This window comes from Oncorhynchus mykiss, chromosome 25, assembly GCF_057628025.1.
Source record: "Oncorhynchus mykiss isolate SJ-2025 chromosome 25, ASM5762802v1, whole genome shotgun sequence".
NCBI classification, from domain to species: domain Eukaryota; kingdom Metazoa; phylum Chordata; class Actinopteri; order Salmoniformes; family Salmonidae; genus Oncorhynchus; species Oncorhynchus mykiss.
This window is the reverse complement of record NC_143046.1, coordinates 57,866,292-57,887,275: the sequence shown is the minus strand read 5'-3', so window position 1 is coordinate 57,887,275 and position 20,984 is coordinate 57,866,292. Positions and strand designations below refer to the sequence as shown.

Genomic DNA, 20,984 nt, shown 5'->3' with positions numbered 1-20,984 from the left:
GGATGGTGGGAGGGTTTAGATTAGCTCCAACTGCTTCTTAATTGAACAGATTGTTGATACAAAATCCAATCCCCACTGCTCTCACAAATAATTTTCTCTGGATTGAGTTTTGTAAACAAATCACAACAGCTATTTATCACCTCCTAAATTGACTGTTTGGTAAAGCACAACTGCCAGGCACATTTGGGAAGCTTTCACAAGCTGGAACCTGGGGATAAACCCTGATTTACTGTTAGGTAAAGGACATGTCACCAGACACACACAGTATCTGAAAAATAAAACAGAATCTCATTGAATCTCTCAAAATTACCAAAAGAACGTTTTATGAGTTCAGACTTTGCAGAGTTATTATACATGACTCAAAGCCAACACCCTTATTTTCCCCTCTGAATTCTCATCTCCGCATTTGGCCAAACTTCCTCTCGTCTTTCACGTCTTTGTCTTCCTCCCTGTGCGTTCCCTCTTTCTTATGTCGTTATTAAAAAGAGACATGTTTGAGATATGAATTCCTTTTATATAGTTCTCTCAAGTTTGCTCCTGTCAATGTGCCCCCAGTGGTCTGGGCACAGCGGAACGAGGCGTGAGGCGAGCCGTGTGAATATTCTGGCCTTTGTTAGTCTATCCTGGCTGGAGCGTCATTGGTTATCAAACCCAGCGGAGAGCGCTGGACCATCATACATCTCCATTAGCTCCCAGCTTGACTACCATACATTTTCTTGGCCTTGTCTGCATTATGTATTAAGAGAGGAGCCCCGTCCCCTCAATACAAAGTCTGACTTATACCTCCCTCTCCCTCGACACACACACACACAGACACAAGCTTGCACGTGCACGCACACACTCTTTCCCTCCCTCTCTCTCTCTCTCTCTCTCTCTCTCTCTCTCTCTCTCTCTCACTCTCACTCTCTCCGTGGTGTCTATGAGACTTATTATGTATCAGGTATAAAGACTTCTTTATCTCCGGGCTGCTCAGGACAGATCAGAGAGCCTGGATAAGGCGACAGAGATGTAACACTGTCTCTCCTTTTGTTCACAGGCCGCATATTTTATCATGAAGATGAATTTCTACCACGAGATGTCCGTCAGGGTAAATATCACACTGTCTGTTTTAGCAAATGGAGAGTCCCCTGGTCTCACAATGTGATCCCCACGAATAGTTCTGCAGTGCTGCTTCATTTCACCACAAGTGTCTCTGTCCCTATGGGGGGGGGGGGTACTTCTACCTATATACCATACAGGAATTGATTCTAATGGAATGTTATCAGTATTCATTTACATTGGATGGGCAAAATTCTTATTACATTTAGTCTAGATTTTAATACGCAGTTTTGATCAGACAATCCTATTTAAATTAAATTCAGGTCTTTTTCCGGATCAAAAAGGGTCTTAGGTGGTGGGCGTGGCAGGGGTGTTGCAGGGGTGTTGCAGGGGACGCGGTCGTCCCGTCGGCGCTGCTGAATCTTAGAGAACATTTTGGACACCTCCATTTTAGCGGTGCAGCGACATTTTAGCATTTTTGAGCCGATTCACTGCAATTCGACACATTTCTCTACTAAAGGTAGACTCAGCGATTTTGACGTAGATGCAGAAAGTAAACGGTATAGTGGGTCAATTTACGCAAACAACTAAGAGCGTCGGAACGCGAGGCTCAACTTCTCTGCTGTTTTGGTGCCCTGCTTACCACGCTGTGAACAGCATGAAGCGAACTTGTGCACAACCACAGATACTGCGTGACTGTATGGGAGCCTTGGCAACGTCATTTCGCTGAGTCTACCATTACGCTGAGACAAATTTGAGAAGTTTTAAAGCAAATTTCCTGCAATTCTATTTTGCCATGCAGCTGAGAGAAAATGTTGTGGCTTTAAAGCTTATTTCCAGCAATTATGTGTTATTTTGCTCAAACATAATAAGAAAATCTATACTGCTAAATTCAATGTTTTTGGAATTTTCAGTTGTCTAGCTTTTATCTTGGTAAGTGTTATTTATCAAAGATTATATTCTTAAAAAATATATAGGTCCATTATCTTTTCTACATACTTTAAATGTGGTTTCAGTAATTTAAAGTAACGTTGAAAGCATTTTTCCATCCCGAAAATGAATTAACACTGTTTGGACTTGGGCGACCCAAAAAAACAGGATTTCAATGGCAGAAAAATCTCTGAAATTATATTATACCCTTTTGCCCAGGTATTTATGATGAAACTAAATTGAATAGTTTTACTCAGTTATGCTAAACCAGTCAGGAGTGAAGTTAGCATGTTTAACCTTATTATTAGCATTTTAAGCTAAACTGTGACAAATATCTGATTTAAAAACTTTTCTGCTGGCTTTTCCTCTAGAGCAGATCTCTCTGTCACGGCCCATATCGTCATAAGTCCCATTTGACCAGTTTAACAACTCCTACCACACAACCTATAAATCAAAAGCCTTTGCATTTGAGTGACGCTTTGGCACTTTTATGCGAGGATATCGCATTGAAACCTTATATTTTACAATTCCATATAGCCGCTCTGTTCCACCCCAAGTGAAATTGTTAAATAATTTTTTTATAAGCCCACAAAATTCTATGCTTTATTGAAGAAGGGCATATTACCAGTGAGTTGTTTGGACATTCGCTGAAACCACTGAAATTTGAGGAAAAGTTTTATGACAGACAGTTATCCAAACACATAAAGAAGTCCAGGCCCGGTGTTTTAGTCAGGCTCGTGTTACATGCAGCCATCTGGGTCTGACCAAGTGCCCGAGGTCACGGGGCCAAAGGTTAAAGGTCATGTGGGCACTTAGAGGAGAACAGAAGCTTGGCAGCAGGATAGACCTGCTTTACTACCCCTGTAAAACATGTCATACGGCCAGGACTCTGAAGGGATGTCAAGATCTGATCAAATAAAACATTTTAAAAAAAGGAAGGATTATTGTAAAAATGGTTGTTGTGAAATGCTGGGGGGTCTTGAAAGGCCTAAGCATTTTCATTCAAATTATACAAAATGTTATCCTCAAATGAAACAAGTAGGGCCTCGTGCTAATGTTTTGGTTTTAATTTATATTAGTTTCTGTCAACAACAACACACATGTTTTCCGTAACTACACGATTGTATTTGTAAGTGGGAAGATTTCAACTTTACATGTACTGTACACTGCTGACCATATCAGCAACTCTCATATTCGAGTTGTTTTCTTCTCCACCTTCTTACATCACCATGAAGTCACGTTTAAACCTGGTCGAATCAATGCAGGGAATCACCAGCCCACCAACTGATGAGAGGGATCTAGAAGAAACAAGCGACAGTGACACCGACATGTAGTACAATCATGTTTACTGAGATGCTGTTTTAGAATCATCTACATTGAAAATGTTGTGACATTTTCATGGGCAGTGTGTCCAACCCACCGGAGTGTAGACGCAATTTTTAAAAGGGCCCACTGAAAAAGCTGCATGTACAAGTGTAGTGAACTTTGGACCAGCGCAGAGTATGTTGTGTGTGATAAACTCAGTCTCTCACTCTGCGTGTGTGTGTGTGTGTGTGTGTGAAGGACATATCCACCCACCGCCTCTCATTGACCAGAAAAAAAAGATACAATCATCTCTGAATCCCCTTGTGGCACTTCCTTTTCAATCAATTTTTATTCTAGTCCTTTTTCTTCCTCTTCCACCGATGTCTTTATCATCGTCGCTCTAGCGGAGGCTAATGTATTAGCACGTTAATAGAAAACAGTGTTTACAAGAGGCCCGAGACTTTTGATTAGATTTAACCCGGCCAATATGCATCATTGATTTCACTAGTCAAAAAAAGGTCAACAAGAACTTTGAGTTGCGAGCCGGGCAATTACTTTATTTAAAATGATCTATTGACTGCGGATCAATCGCAATTCTCATTTTGGTCTTATTTATTTTTCTCCTGGCTCCCCTCTTCTGATAATTCTTCTACCTGCTATTGTTTAATCTTTTAATTAGAGTGAAGGACATCCACTCCCCTCTGTTTAGAGATCTGGCCCCAGCTTAGGGGCACACTCGTTGTGTGTGGGTGTTTGCGTGTGTGCGTCCATACCGTGCATGCGTACGTGTGTGTATGTGTGTGTGTGTGTGTCAAGTCAAACTGACATAAATGCAAGGGACCTCTAAAGCAAGTGTTGCCAGTCCATTTTGCACAAAGTTGTATTTTATACCAACAACAACCGTTGTAGTGATGTTGACACTAAAATTGTCAGTTCGGTCCCATCCCATCTAACTGGTGGATTGTTAAGCTAACTATAGATGTGTGTTGCTGTGTTTTTCTCCGACAGATACAGCAGAGGTGGAGAGGTTACTGCGTGAGGAAATACAGCCATAACTACTACGCACGCAAGAGATACATGGAGGGACTGGCCCGCAAAAACAAACAGATTAGGTACTATACATTAACAGGACTGATGGAAGCCTATAGTCTATAGTAGGTAACATAACAGAGATATTAACAGAGATAAATAGTCTGTGTCGACCTATGTACTATACAAATGTCTCTGGTGAGTTCTCTATCCCTTTTTCAGTCGATTCAGAACATACCCAATTATGTATTCATTATTCCAGTTTGTATATTTATTTCGGAGGATAAGTTGTAGGGTATTGGAATAGATGTGTTTTCTTTACAGAGTGCTACATCACTCTTCCTATTGGCCAGTCTTTGTCGTGTGAAAGAAAGTCTGAGAAGGTCCGGGTGTTATGTTAATGTGTATCGTGGCACCAAGAGACTCCTATTAGTTAACATGGAGCAGACTTTATGCTTAACAGGAATTCACTCTGGGTGCTTGGGCAGAGATGAATTGATCTGATTAATCTAGAGGCGGAGAGTATGATCGCTATACATGTGTACCGGTAACCTGAAGGAGAAAAAAAAGGATTCAGAAGTGCCTTGGGTGGCCAGCGAACGACGTGACAAAATAAAAAAATGTGCCTGTGATTTTTTTCAGCGAGAGCTCTGTCATTAATAAAACATGCTAGGCTCCAGGGGCCGAAAAAGATGCCATCGTTTATTTTATACAGTAAAAAAAAAATGAAAAAATGTACGTTTAAGTCACATTTTTTATGTCGCTAATATATTTTCGTGGGGGGTTAAAAATATCTTAAGGCTTCAGCTAAAATTAAATGTAAATTTGTTAAGTGCTCGTCGGATCACTGACTCCCCCCTCCCTCCAGAGGTATGCAGGCCTGGTGAGAAGTAATGAGGTTTGTCACCTCTGAGTTGTGTCACCTCAGACACCTGCACAGCTACAGCAGACCTAGGTTATACTGGTATGTGTGCAGCGGGATAGCCAGGGACATGATGGGTACGATAGAACCTGGTTACATTTGCATTTTCATGACGTCTCTGTGAGATTCTAGCACGACAACCCACACGTCACCTGTCATCTTTATGAACATTTTTTAGTCCTCAAACACAGTGGTTCTGTGGTGTTGAGAGGGTAACACAAACACCAGGTAGGTGACAGTTGTGACGTTTAACCTGGAAGCCTGCGTATAGGACACACAAAATGGCCAAATACGTAGAGATTTCAATTAGGCCTGTTCCCCTATATTCAGCCTCGGTATTTACCAGTATTTATCTGGACTCATAGGCCAAATATGATCTGATTCATAGACCAAATAGGTTGTTGGGAGGCAGACTATGTGTTGTGATAAACTGGCTGTGGGTGAGAGTGGATGAGATGGTTGTGGGTAATGTGGGAGATATCGGTGAGAGTCAGGACAATGTTGCCATCTCAATGTTTTCCTGTCTATCATTCCCAGAGACAGACACACACACACACACACGGCCATTGAGCCCCTCCTCTCTGGCTGCTCCTCTCCATGGAGAGGTCGTCCTCTCGCCAGTTAATCACTTGTTTATTTAGTGCTTCTGGGGCACGATCAATTAACGCAGCGCCACGTTTATTTAAAATATCCTTTCTGTGTTCGCCAGGGCCCCTCGGATCTCACACTGCCCGATCACTCACCCCGCAAAGGTCCGCTTTTTAATCCGCCTCTCCCTCCCTCCCACCATCCCTCCACCCCTCTGTCTGTCCGCTGCATAAATTATTCAAAGTTTTACTAATGGCTCCCATTTAGTGCAGGCCGACTGGCCTGGCATGCCAATGACGGGAGACGGCCCGACGGGAAGACCATCTCTTTCTCTCTCTCTCTCTCTCTTTCTTCCTGCTCCTCACTGACGGATCTCCCCATACAAAACCATCTGTGTCATTTCATTAACCGCACCGCCCGACGCTCTCTCTCTCTCCTTCCTCCTTCCCGCTCTCCCCCTGGCCGGGGTTCACCATGTTAGCGTGTCCATCTTCATGGAGCTGTCCCCTCCTGCATAGCCTAATGAAGTCAGGACCTCTCGGCACCACTGTAATTCAAGCGACTAGAGTTGGTGCAACACAACAATTTATCACTTGTCAGGAAGACACTTAAAGTTGTGCTGCTTAATAAGGGCATCCTGCGAGCCTGGGCAATTAGGAGGGAGCCGTTTGCATATTTACTAAATGCGGAGTGTCATTGCCACCACGGCCTGTTGCCTGCATGAATTATTATTCTATCTGCAATAAACAGCTGGGTAATTATTACTGCCATAATCAGATAAATTCTCTCTGTAATGTTCTAACGTGGCAAAATCTTTTAACTCATCGCGGGCTGAGGGAAATTTATGGACTCGGAGTGGTGAGGCTGAGGGATTTTACTCTCTGTGTGGCGTCCCGGTTCTCGGCTCAAGGACATCCATGAAAGGAGATCTGGGAGGACCGGTCCTCCAGTTAGCTCATACACACTTCCTGACTCTACACCAGGGGTGTAGAGGAGGTCACGTACACACTGGCTTTGATTGGAGGGTTTTGTCTCCGTGTGAAAAGTCTGTTGCTCTCCAGTTCAGTCACTGACTCGTTAGGAAGTACCTCGCTTACAGGAAGGAAAGTGATGAAAAAAATATTGCTTTTGGTTGTCATCACTTTTTTGTGTTTTTTCAGTTTTTTGGGGGTTTGGTATTTTTGTTGAAGTTGACACCTCATCCTGGAAATCCTCTGTTTCTTCTTGTTACAGGAGGGAATCTGTTGAATAAACAACCCTGGTTAACTTCTGTTTTGTGATGCTATATAATTGTATATAATTGTAGTAAACTTGTCCTGTTGATGGTGATGATGTTGTGTGTCCTCTGCCGTGGTAGGGTTAAAGGTTGGTCAGGGTTGAGGCCTGCTCTATTAGAGGTCATAGGTCAGAGGTCAATATATCGAGTCAGACACTGGAAGTTAATGGACTGCTGAATATTCCCTCCCTGCCAGCTATTGAATTATTTAATTGGAACAATTAAAACAGCCAATCGGCTTGTACGGTCATTAAATATTTAGGAGAGCCAATTAGCTGCTCCGGTGTTGGCCTGGAGGCCGGACGGGCCGGCCTGCTACCCCACCCCGCTACCCCACAATGCACCAGGCTATGATTTCCCCATCACCCCACTCTACCCGTAACCAGCTCTATGCCCCAAGATTTTAAATATAGGTAAAGCAGCTGTATGCATGTCTTTATCCTGTAATACACTGTCATCATCGTCATCGTTTCAACAGGGGCAACAGAACAGCTGCTGGGATCTGACGTGTACAACATGAAAAGGAGATTTGTGTTCCAATACGGATCCAACACTGTTGATTTAGAAATGTTTTCATTGAAGTAGTATTTCCTTGACATCCTATTGGACCCTTTAAACAGGTTAAATGTTGCGAGCAGTATTTTGTAAATTAGTTGTATGTATACTCATATGTTATATTTAATTACCTGTTTTTTGTTTATATGCTTTGTAATTTATATACCAATACGAAGAGGCCTATATGATTTTACAATGAAAATGTTCCCTGTTTCATCAAATCACGTCAAGCTTTATTTAAAGCACATTGAACAGTCTCGACACATACACAAGACATACAAAAACAAAGATGAACAATGTCTAACAGACAAGTACAAATTCTCATAAAAGACAGATTTGTAAGAATATATCACAAATATCTAGACCATCTAGTACAACTACGTTATTGTACACTCTGACCACAAATCCTATCTGATTTTGCTTTCCTTAATTGCTAACTATCATTAATGTGCTTCGACAGTTTAAGTTGAGCACGAGACAACTTTCCTAAGAGGTCAACCCCTAGAAAAGTGTTCCGCCTAACTTCTGCCCAGCTTCGACTGAACTTCTCTCCTGTGTGAGTTGAGTGTTGAGGACACGGAAAGGTCACGCGTGTTGGGCTGCTCCCGTGCTCCTCCCAACCCCCCCCCCCCACCTCCCCATGACCATCAGAAGTAATGAGGGTTGTATGTTCTCCTGCTCAGCCGTGACACAGATCGAGGTCCCTTCAGCCGTTACAAATCTGTTTGGCTTTTGTCCACTACACCGCAATTAATAATAAACCTGGGATATAGGGAGACAAAGGTCACCGACACAGCCACCAGCATACAGCGATGCGCACACACACACACACACACACACCGGTGGCCGGAGACGGCGGAAAAAGAGGGGAGAGAAACCTGAAACAGACTGTCCCACAACTTCATCTTTTCACATTAATAAGCAATTTCCCCTTCACCAGGTGGCCAAATGGGGGCCACGCTACTCTGCATATTTCATTTATTTTGTCATTTAATCTTGTGTGGAGGGAGGAATGAAAATGCTGCGACGCACAGGGAAATGGTGGTGATTTTTAAATGTCAATACGGCGGTGTGTGTAACCTTACGTTAGGACGGTATGAATATTCTCCTTTGTGAGCACATAATTGAAAACTGAGAGCAGCTTGGGAACGAAAGCCTGATGAGCAATGGTTACCTTTTTTTTCCTCTCGCTTTCTGATGAATTGGATGGGCTTTTCTTTTAGTCTAATGTCTTTGTGCGTTTGCGTGTGTGTGTGTGTGTGTGCGTGCATTGTCATGTCCGTTTTGTGTGTGCACCTGTTTGACTGCGTTGTGTTTGCGTGCGCGCGTGTGTATGTTTTAGTAATTGTTTCCGATTCCCCTTAAGTTATTACCCCACACAGTAACAGTGTGTGATTGTAAAATGAGATTGCGTATGGGCTTTTAATGTGTCCCATTTAGACAGCTCGGATAGCAGATGTCATGGAGCGCCCTGGCTATACTGATGGAATATATTCATCATCCCACGGCCTGGCACGCTGACGGCTTCACTCTCTCTCTCTCTTCATCTCTCTCACTCGCTCCCTCTCTCTCCCTCTCTCTCTCCCTCTCTTTCTCTTACTCTCTCGACCCCTCTCTCTCTCTCTCTCTCTCTCTCTCTTTCTCTCTCTTACTCTCCCCCCCGCACCCCTCTCTCTCTCTCTCAGCCCTGATTGGAGTCATTAAGCATGTGTTTCCTGCTAGAGGAGAGATCAGGGATTCACTTGTAGCAAGAAACTCCCTGATCCCTGATCACTGTATACTCAGTCTTTCTCCCTCACACACATCTGCGCACGCACACACACACAAAACACACACACACTCAAGCGGGTAAATGGTCACTAAACTGCAAACAATATTTTATTTTCTCTGTGTGTGTGTGTGTGTGTGTGTTTTGTGTGTGTGTGTGTGTGTATGTGTGTGTGTGTGTAGGAGGGATCTGGAGGAGTTTTCAGAGTTCCAGAGGAGAGAGAGGGAGTGTATGGCCATGGAGAGAGAGGAGCAGGAGAAGAATGTCCAGGCTCAGAGGATGCACTTCCTACTCAGCACAAAGCAGGTACACACACACTGGATTCAGAGAGCCATGCGGACAGCCACTGCCACTGACAAGCCCAAGCCTTCATGTTCCTTTTAGTGGGGGTGGCATTGGCAGTAATTGAGAAGGGGATGTATAATTTAGGGGGCACGTCCAGTTGTGTGTGTGTGTGTGTGTGCTGTAGGTATCTGCTGAGTGGGAGGTTTACACGGCTGCTCTTTCTCCTGGCACCCCGGTGTGCTCATAATGAAGATGAAGTAGTGTGTTGCTGGTCAGTGGGTGTGGGTGGGTGTGTCTCCACCAGGTAGTCATTTCCTTGGTGCCTGTACACTCTTTTCGTCGTCATCATCTTTCCAGCAGATTCTGATGTCTGTGTCTGTCCGCCTGTCCACTTACCAGTCCTGCTTCCATCATCACCCCCACTCCGGTAAAGGGAGGTTCACACAGCCGTCATGACAAACGTTGCCCGGGAATCATTGGGTTTGAAAAGGACCGGAACTGTGACATTTGACCGAAGCTGTTAAAGATTGGGCATAAAAGAGGCTGATTGTGAGAGAGATGGTGAACGAGAGAATGGCGCTGGGCTGTGCGTATGGCGGGAGAGAGGAGAAGGAAAGAGAGTGGAAGAGAGATGAACAAAGAAGTGGAAGAGTATAAAAAAAAGTGAATGTCTCTCTGTGGCACTGCGCTGTGGACACAGAGAGAGAGTAGAAGGAAATAGCTATAAGAAAATGAGAGGGAAGAGAGAGAGTAGAAGGAAATAGCTATAAGAAAATGAGAGGGAAGAGAGAGAGTAGAAGGAAATAGCTATAAGAAAATGAGAGTGAAGAGAGAGAGAATGTTAAGTGTCTCTGGGTGGTAGTGGGCTGTGCATATGTTTGCGGGACTCCTTTCCTCTCCACTGTCTGACCTTGTCACCAGGAAATGGATGGGTCTCCAACAGTTCATCCTTAACGCCAGCCACTCCGCTGGACACAAGTGGCCGCTCTGACATAGATTTACTTCCCCTGTTCAGGGGGTCAACATCATTGCTCTTCCCCAGCGCAGCGCGGTGGCCAGTCGGGGTGGGTTCACAGTGTGTTACCCCCTGCTACGATGCTACACCACCCTTCAAGTCCCTCTACCCACAGTGGCCAGGAACTAGCAGCTACATGCAAGCACATACACACACACACACACATTCCACCCTGCCCTGTCCCTCTTCAGTGGCCAGGCAACAGTAGTAGCACCAAGGCAGTCCCACTCCTAGTCTGGCCTAAAAAAGGAAGTTATTAGCATATATAGTAGTTAGCTAGCAGAGCTCCTCAAAGCTTTGGTCTCCTAATTAAAGCAGAGCAGTGGATCAGTCCGATGTGAAATAATTATTATTTCCCGGCCTGTCTGTCTGTCTGTGACCAATCTCTCTATTTGAAGGGATGCAAGTCTGAGGCTAGGGCTTGGACAATACTTTCTTAGTCTGTGTGAATTTATATTGGCCCTGTGTCGGAGTTATAGCTGGAGTGGCCAACTCTAATCCCGGAGGGACACTGTGCGTGCAGGCTTTTGTTCTTGCTCAGCATTAACACACTAGCAAACAGTCATTTCTTACAAAACATTTAATCACTCTCTTTTCCTCATATGTCCAGTGTAACTGGTACAACTACTGTAAAGCGCAAGTAATGGCTGGTGTATGGCAAAGTGTTAAAAAAAAGTTCCTGTTTATTCTCCCATGCTGTATTTGTAGATTATGCATTGGTTACACGATACTGTACATTCCCTGTCTTTCCCTTCACTCTGTCCTGTTCTGCCTCTGCAGTGCCCTGGAGTATTCAACTCTCCATTCAGACCTGGGCCAGATGAGATGGAGCTGAGGCTCCGGAGGACCAAGCCCCTGCCACCCAGAAACATTCCCAGGGACAGAGCCTCTCTCCTGGGTAACACCAGCCCCTCATCCCCCTCCTTTCTGGGAGTCCCTAGAGCCTTTGGAGCCAAGCCCCTGCCTCCCATTCCCAGCAAGAAACCACAGGTGAGACATACTCAGCAATGAAAGGAAAGAGAAATATCATTGCACTATATTCCCAGTCTAGTAGTGTTATTAGTAAAAGTATAGCAGTCAAGTACCAGTATAGTACCAGTATAGTTGTCTTATTAGTACCCTTATAGTACCAGTATAGTTGTCTTATTAGTATCAGTATAGTACCAGTATGGTTGTCTTATTAGTATCATTATAGTACCAGTATAGTACCAGTATGGTTGTCATATTAGTATCATTATAGCACCAGTATAGTAACAGTATAGTTGTCTTATTAGTATCATTTTAGTACCAGTATAGTCTTATTAGTAACAGTATAGCAGTTATAGTAACAGTATAGCAGTAACGAGCAAAACACTGGTTATATTAGCAACAGTATTGGTACCAGTATAGTAATCGTATTAGTATCTTAGTATCAGTATAGCAGTCTTACTAGTAACATTATTAGTACCAGTATATCATTCTTATTAGTAACAGTATTAGTACCAGTATATCATTCTTATAAGTAACAGTATTAGTACCGGTATATCATTCTTACTAGTAACAGTGTTAGTACCAGTATATCAGTATTTTTAGTAACAGTATTAGTATCAGTATATCGTTCTAATTGGTAACAGTATTAGTACTGTTGTAGCAATCTTAGCAGTAACAGTATTAGAGGCAGTATAGTAATCGCATTAGTAACTTAGTAGCAGTATAGTAATCGTATTAGTAACTTAGTAGCAGTATAGCAGTCTTACTAGCAACAGTATTAGTACCAGTATATCAGTCTTACTAGTAACAGTATTAGTACCAGTATAGTTGTCTTGTTAGTATCATTATAGTACCAGTATAGTTGTCTTATTAGTACCAGTATAGTACCAGTATAGTTCCAGTAAGGTTGTCTTATTAGTATCATTATAGTACCAGTATAGTATCAGTATAGTGCCAGTGTAGTACCAGTATAGTTGTCTTATTAGTATCGCTATAGTACCAGTATAGTTCCAGTATAGTACCAGTATAGTTGTCGTGCTAGTATCATTATAGTGCCAGTATAGTACCAGTATAGTTGTCTTATTAGTATCATTACAGCACCAGTATAGTAGCATATAGTACCAGTATAGTTGTCTTATTCATACTGTTATAGTACAAGTATAGTCCCAGTATAGTTGTCTTATTAGTGTCATTATAGTAACAGTATAGCAGTAACGAGCAAAACACTAGTTAGATTAATAACAGTATTGGTACCAGTATAGTAATCATATAAGTATCTTAGTATCAGTATAGCAGTCTTACTAGTAACATTATTAGTACCAGTATATCATTCTTATTAGTAACAGTATTAGTACCAGTATATCAGTCTTACTAGTAACAGTATTAGTACCAGTATATAATTCCTACTAATAACAGTATTAGTACCAGTATATCAGTCTTATTAGTAACAATATTAGTATCAGTATATCAGTCTTATTAGTAACAGTATCAGTACTGTTATAGCAATCTTAGCAGTAACAGTATTAGTAGCAGTATAGTAATCGTATTAGTAACCTAGTAGCAGTATAGTAATCGTATTAGTAACTTAGTAGCAGTATAGTAATCGTATTAGTAATCTAGCAGCAGTATAGTAATCGCATTAGTAACTTATTAGCAGTTTATCAGTCTTACTAGTAACAGTATTAGTACTGTTATAGCAATCTTAGCAGTAACAGTATTAGTAGCAGTATAGTGATTGTATTAGTAACTTAGTAGCAGTATAGTAATCCTATTAGTATCTTAGTACCAGTATATCATTCTTATTAGTAACAGTATTAGTACCAGTATATCATTCTTACTAGTAACAGTATTAGTACCAGTATAGCAGTCTTACTAGTAACATTATTAGTACCAGTATATCCTTCTTATTAGTAACAGTATTAGTAACAGTATATCAGTCTTATTAGTAACAGTATTAGTACCAGTATATCAGTCTTATTAGTAACAGTATTAGTATCAGTGTAGTGGTTGTATTAGTAACTTTGTGGCAGTATAGTAATCGTATTAGTAACTAGGTAGCAGTATATCAGTCTTACTAGTAACAGTATTAGTACCAGTATTTCAGTCTTATTAGTAACGGTATTAGTAGCAGTATAGTAATCGGATTAGTAACATAGTAGCAGTATAGTAATCGTATTAGTAACCTAGTAGCAGTATAGTAATCGTATTAATAACTTAGTAGCAGTATATCAGTCTTACTAGTAACAGTATTAGTATCAGTATATCAGTCTTATTAGTAACAGTATTAGTACCAGTATTTCAGTCTTATTAGTAATGGTATTAGTAGCAGTATAGTAATCGGATTAGTAACATAGTAACAGTATAGTAATCGTATTAGTTACTTAGTAGCAGTATAGTAATCGTATTAGTAACTTAGTAGCAATATAGTAATCGTATTAGTAACCTAGTAGCAGTATAGTAATTGTATTAATAACTTAGTAGCAGTATAGTAATCGTATTAGTAACTTAGTAGCAGTATAGTAATTGTATTAGTTACTTAGTAGCAGTATAGTAATCATATTAGTAACTTAGTAGCAGTATAGTAATCGTATTAATAACTTAGTAGCAGTATAGTAATCATATTAGTAACTTAGTAGCAGTATAGTAATCGTATTAGTAACTTAGTAGCAGTATAGTAATCGTATTAGTAACCTAGTAGCAGTATAGTAATTCAATTAATAACTTAGTAGCAGTATAGTAATCATATTAGTAACTTAGTAGCAGTATAGTAATCGTATTAGTAACTTATTAGCAGTATAGTAATCATATTAGAAACATAGTAGCAGTATAACAGTCCTAATAGTAACAGTATTAGTACCAGTATAGCATTCTTTCTAGTTTAGTTTGTTTGCACAAATATAAGGACAGTTTGTAACAGTAAAAAAAACAACAACAGTATGTGCAAGAGGGGAAAAAGCCCAAAAGGGCTTAAATCACACAGATTCCGCAGTGTGGACAAACAAACAATAAAATAAAAACTAGACGCAAAAGAGATAAAGGAATAGAAAATCTAAACAGACAGTCAAGCTACTGCGGTATAGAACTGTGATGGACAGTATGTGCCTTTTTAAACAACGACAGGGACAGCTTGGCAGAATCAGGCGAGTATGAATTCCAAATCATAGGGCCTCTATAGGTCATTCAGAATTGAGAGTGGGTTGTTCTTGAATATGGGTGACGCAGCTGTTGTCTGAATTATGAAATTAATATATATATAAAAAATATCTAATGTATGATCTTTGCGGTCATTTGCCTCTTGTATTTCGTCAATGAAGTAAGTAATAGCCATGTAGGGGAGAGTGAGATTTTCTGAAGCCATACTGATGTTTGTATATCAGACTTTCCTTGCTAAGATATTTGATAAATCTGTTATATGCAAACTTCTCAACCAAAAAAATGATCTCTGGCAAAATTTGTATAGAAGTAGTAACAGTATTAGTATAGAAGACTTACTAGGAACTTAGTAACAGTACTACTACTAGTATAGCAGTATATCTGTAAAGTCTCAGGCCTCTTAGAGGAAACAGATGTGTTCACTCACTTCCTCTGACTGGTCCAATCAGGCTCCAGAGATGGGGATAACAAAGTGTCATAGAAATGATCGGAGGAGCTCTCCCCCTGGTGAGGATGATGAAAGGGGGCGCGTGGTGCCGTGAGATGATTCTTTAAACTCCCCTTAAAAAAGAATGATATCATTAAAACATGGCGGCGTGTCTCTCACGGGGCCACTGGAAGACGTTTAGACCCTCCGATCCAGGCAGATCAGCAGGTCCTGTCAGCCCAAGCTGCCGCTATTAAAGTGAGCCTATCAAACCAGGCCTCCGCCAGGGAATACTCCGCCATTTAAAACAGCCTTGATGAAGAATTCTTTAAGTACCCCTGGATTCCGGCGTGTCATCTCGTCCAGCTGTGAGAAAGATTTGATGAGAAGCGTTTGCCATTTGTGTTATTTACGGTCCAAGGCTTTTATGGTAACTGGTTCCTATTATTGGTTTCTATTAATGTAAAACATAAGTGAGCAGAAATGAGGCGTGGATCATCTCTTTTTATTAGCCCAGAGTCCCTCACCCCGGGCACTGAGATGGTGCACACACACACACACACACAAAGACACACGCATACACATAGAGACATGCACGCACACACTCTCTCTTATGCACACCCTGCTCCGGCTCCATCTGGCTCTTGCTAACAGGAATTCATTATAGAAGGCTGGGATGTCTAACACTGCTCCATGGATGAGATGAGCCTACATTATTTATCTGTGTTTTACCCTCGCTAAGGACAGGGTTCACCCCCATTTCCTCTCCTCCCTCTGCCTCATCCCTCTCTTTATCTCTCCCTCTTTCTCCTCCCCCCCTCACGCTCTTCCTATTACTTCCTACCACTGCCTCTACCAACCTCTCTATCTCCCTCCCTTCTTCTCTCCTTCCCTTTATCTTTCCCAGTCTCTCCCTTTGTCTCATTGTCACCCGTTTCTCTTCACTTCTCTCCCTCCCTCTCTTTCTCTCCCTCCCTCCCTCCCTCTCGCTCCCTCTCTTCCTCTTTCTTTCCCTCCCTGTGTTTCCCAGTGTTCTTGGTGTGTGTGTTCTCCAGTAGTGTGAGTCCAGGCCTGTCCCCAGTGTGATAACATCAGTGGTGATGGATAGGTGGAGGTGGTTGTTTGGGAAGTGTTTGGGTCTGGTCAGGCCAGGGTGCTGATCCTGTGGTGATAGGACCAAGGACAGGGGCTCCCTGCTAGCTACTCTCCCCAACCAACCAACAGCAACAAAAGCTGAAGGTCACTCCACTAAACAACAGCTACCAAACAGCACAACCACATTGAGAGAAGTTACAGGACTAAGGAAAGTTAAAGGACTATGGGAAGTTAGTGGAGACAAGGGGAAGTTACTAAACTAGACTGAGGAAAGTTACTTAACTACACAAAGAAAAGGTACTTAACCAAACTAAAGAAAGTTACTTAACTACACGAAGGAAAGTTACTAAACTACACAAAGGAAAGTTACTTAACTAGGATAAAGAAAGCTACTTAACTACACGAAGGAAAGTTACTAAACTACACAAAGGAAAGTTACTTAACTAGGATAAAGAAAGCTACTTAACTACACGAAGGAAAGTTACTAAACTACACAAAGGAAAGTTACTTAACTAGGATAAAGAAAGCTACTTAACTACACGAAGGAAAGTTACTAAACTACACAAAGGAAAGTTACTTAACTAGGATAAAGAAAGCTACTTAACTACACGAAGGAAAGTTACTAAACTACACAAAGGAAAGTTACTTAGCCAAACTAAAGAAAGCTACTTAACTACAAGTTGCTTAAATAGACTAAGGAAAGGTACTAAACTAGACTAAGAAAAGTTACTGTAGATTAAGGAAAGTTAATTTACTAAGGAAAGATACTATTGACTACAGATAGTTACTAAACTAAGGAAAGTTACTGTAGACTAAGGAAAGTTACTAAGCTTTAGTAACCAAGGAAAGTTACTAAACTAGTCCAAGACTAAGGAAAGTTACTAATTAGATGAAGGAATTAGACTAAATTGGCTGTGGATTTACTGCTAAGCCATAACTACCTGTGGGGGGACGGATCAGAGAGAGAGAAGAAAGAAAGAAAGAGAATGATAGAAAGAGTTGGAGAAATAGAAAGAGGGATAGAGGGAAAGAGACGGAGAAAGATGCAGAGAAAAGGGAGAGAGAGCCGGGAGAGACTAGAGACAAACCTCTGATTTAAGACGTGATATCGAACAGAGGAAAACCGGGAAAGACCACTGCAGGGCTTCTGACTTACAGTACAGCATGTTTGATCAATGGAAAATGTTTTGAATGTTGGGGATGTATTTGTCATGCCCGCTGGTGTCTGTATAATGGCTTCCCATCTTTCCCCTGTGTGTTAGGGTCCGTTCCGTGGGCCAGCGGAGGTGTGGGCTCAGAGACAGCGTGGTCTCGAGCCGTCTCTGAGAGTCCAGACCTCCATCTCTGACCTGGAGCAGGCCCAGGACCAGCTACGCTCTGGAGAATGGAGGAACCACACCATGGAGACCATGTAAGTACACACAAACACAGATGCAGCCTTTTGTCCTAATGGATAGCAGTTATATGCTACTTTTCATCACATGAAAAAGGACTTTACAGTGTGTGTGTGTGTGGATAATGGACTTCATCCACACAGTGTGTGTGTGTGTGTGTGGCTCACACCTGAGCCTTTTGGGGAGACTGACAGTGCAACTGCAGCACTACAGCAACAGCAGGACTACAGCAACGGCAGCACTACAGCAACAGCAACATCTGAAGCATCAGAACACATTCCTTCCACAACAGAACATAATCACAGTATAACAGGGGATTATCATCACCCCACTTTAGACTAGAATGGCTGTTTAACTCTGTAGTTTAATTACCAGCTCACTGTGTTATATTCAGACTATATTCAAACACAACCCCATTACCACAGCGCGCACACACACACACGCACACATATGAATGCATGATCCTACACACACTATGCACACAGAAACACCACAGATAGTTCATGTGGGAATCCGATCATTCTCTGTATGTGTGTGCGAGCGTGTGCGTGTGTGTGTATCTGTCTGTGTGTGCGCCTGTTCGTGGGCAAAGAGAAACGCCATTAACCCCCTGTTTGATCCACCAGCCGCCAACACCCACACTCATTTCAACTAGACGTTTCAAGGGACCACACTGAATTTGCCTGCGTACCCTCCTTGTCACCCCCACTCTCTCTCCCTTTCCAGTTGAATGTGTCTCTAATGAGTTATCAGACTCTCCAGTGTAGCGTGATGATGATGGTTTTGGGGGGGTGAGGTTAAAGTGGCTGAGGTGACAACTTCACATCTGAAGAGAACACTGTTACAGTACTGAGCGATTTCCCCTTTAAGTCAAAATTGGCTATATTGTAAAAATGTGTGTGCTTTTTGGTCTTAATTTAAGGTTAGGGTTGGGCATTAGGGTTAGAAGTGTGGTTAATGTTAGGGTTAGGGTTGCACATTTTGGGGAATATTCAGAGGTGGAAACTTTCCGTGGGAATTAACGGAAATATATGCAAATTAATATTAATACCATTTAAATGTAGCTGTTTTTTATATATACGTATTTACCATATCATATGGAGACAAACATAAACCTTATCAAAAGTAGACATAATTGCAAATGATTAAATCCTTCCAGAAACGATTTAGTTTACGAATTGAATTGAGTTGACTCTTCACATGGGATGATTTCACTGAACAACAAAAGAAAGGGAATATTGAATGATCCTCAATGATCCATCACATCTCCCAAAAATGTTTTCAACATACATCTGTAATATGATACTCAAGAAACTAAAGCTTTGGTTATCTTCCTCTGAGGCTTCAATGTCTTCTCCCTGGACCTCCTCAATGTCCACCTCTTGAACATCAGACTCTGAGGCCTCATCTTCACTGTCACTTTCCAACCTTGTTGAGGATGGCTCGTTGTCAGGCTCAAAAAGCCTCAAATTTGCCCTGAGGCCACCAATTTTTCAAACCTTGTTTTGGTCAGCCTGTTGCGTGCTTGGGTGTGTGTGTTCCCAAACAAGGGCCAGTTGCGCTCTGATGCGGCTGATGTTGGTGGGATTTGGAGGATGGAGGCAACAGGGGAAAGAGCCTTAGATCCACAAAGTCCCTTCCACCAGGTGGCTGATGAGATATGTTGGCACGACTGCCATATTGCATCTCCATGCCAAAGCCCTTGCTTGGAAGTGTACTTCGCCAGACTGCCAAGAACCTTGCCCTCATCCAGGCCAAGGTGGCGAGACACGGTAGTGATGACACCATAGACCTTGTTGATCTCTACACCAAACAGGATGCTCTTGCCAGCATACTTGGGCCTTCAGCTCGTCTGCATTGAAGAGACCGGTGTGTCTGTGCTTTTGTAGAATACTGGTTGAGGGGTGGAGATGATATAGTTAATTATTCATTGCCAACAAACATTCGACCACCCTTCAGAGATGATTGCAATACAGTCTGCTTTCTCTATGATTTGCTTGACGTTCACTTGAATTCTGTTGAACTCTGCATCCAGCAAATGAGTAGATAAAACATGTCTGGTTGGAGGGGTGTATGCTGGGCGAAGAACATTCAGAAATCTCTTCCAATACACATTGCCTGTGAGCATCAGATGTGAACCAGTTGCATACACAGCTAGAGAAAGACATTCATCAGCATTTCTCTGACTACTTTTTTTTTTTTTTTTCCACCTTTATTTAACCAGGTAGGCTAGTTGAGAACAAGTTCTCATTTGCAACTGCGACCTGGCCAAGATAAAGCATAGCAGTGTGAACAGACAACACAGAGTTACACATAGAGTAAACAATTAACAAGTCAGTAAAAGGGGAGTCTATATACATTGTGTGCAAAAGGCATGAGGAAGTAGGTGAATAATTACAATTTTGCAGATTAACAACACTGGAGTGATAAATGATCAGATGGTCATGTACAGGTAGAGATATTGGTGTGCAAAAGAGCAGAAAAGTAAATAAATAAAAACAGTATGGGGATGAGGTAGGTAAAAATGGGTGGGCTGTTTACCGATAGACTATGTACAGCTGCAGCGCTCGGTTAGCTACTCAGATAGCTGCTCAGATAGCAGATGTTTGAAGTTGGTGAGGGAGATAAAAGTCTCCAACTTCAGCGATTTTTGCAATTCGTTCCAGTCACAGGCAGCAGAGAACTGGAACGAAAGGCGGCCAAATGAGGTGTTGGCTTTAGGGATGATCAGTGAGATACACCTGCTGGAGCGCGTGCTACGGATGGGTGTTGCCATCGTGACCAGTGAACTGAGATAAGGCGGAGCTTTACCTAGCATGGACTTGTAGATGACCTGGAGCCAGTGGGTCTGGCGACGAATATGTAGCGAGGGCCAGCCGACTAGAGCATACAAGTCACAGTGGTGGGTGGTATAAGGTGCTTTAGTGACAAAACGGATGGCACTGTGATAAACGGCATCCAGTTTGCTGAGTAGAGTGTTGGAAGCAATTTTGTAGATGACATCGCCAAAGTCGAGGATCGGTAGGATAGTCAGTTTTACTAGGGTAAGTTTGGCGGCGTGAGTGAAGGAGGCTTTGTTGCGGAATAGAAAGCCGACTCTTGATTTGATTTTCGATTGGAGATGTTTGATATGAGTCTGGAAGGAGAGTTTGCAGTCTAGCCAGACACCTAGGTACTTATAGATGTCCACATATTCAAGCTCGGAACCATCCAGGGTGGTGATGCTGGTCAGGCG

The 20,984-nt window shown here is 42.1% G+C and overlaps 1 protein-coding gene across 2 annotated transcripts in view; it reads left to right on the top strand.

Annotated features, from left to right (window-relative positions):
* spata17 (spermatogenesis associated 17) overlaps positions 1 to 20,984 on the top strand; it is a 65,779-nt gene that overhangs the window by 1,983 nt on the left and 42,812 nt on the right. For both annotated transcript variants that reach the window (XM_036962965.2, XM_036962966.2), the window contains exons 4-8: positions 1,037 to 1,087; positions 4,282 to 4,385; positions 9,594 to 9,717; positions 11,492 to 11,701; positions 17,618 to 17,766. In XM_036962965.2, coding sequence (XP_036818860.2) covers positions 1,037 to 1,087; positions 4,282 to 4,385; positions 9,594 to 9,717; positions 11,492 to 11,701; positions 17,618 to 17,766 — 638 coding nt within the window. The remainder of the gene's footprint in view (positions 1 to 1,036; positions 1,088 to 4,281; positions 4,386 to 9,593; positions 9,718 to 11,491; positions 11,702 to 17,617; positions 17,767 to 20,984) is intronic.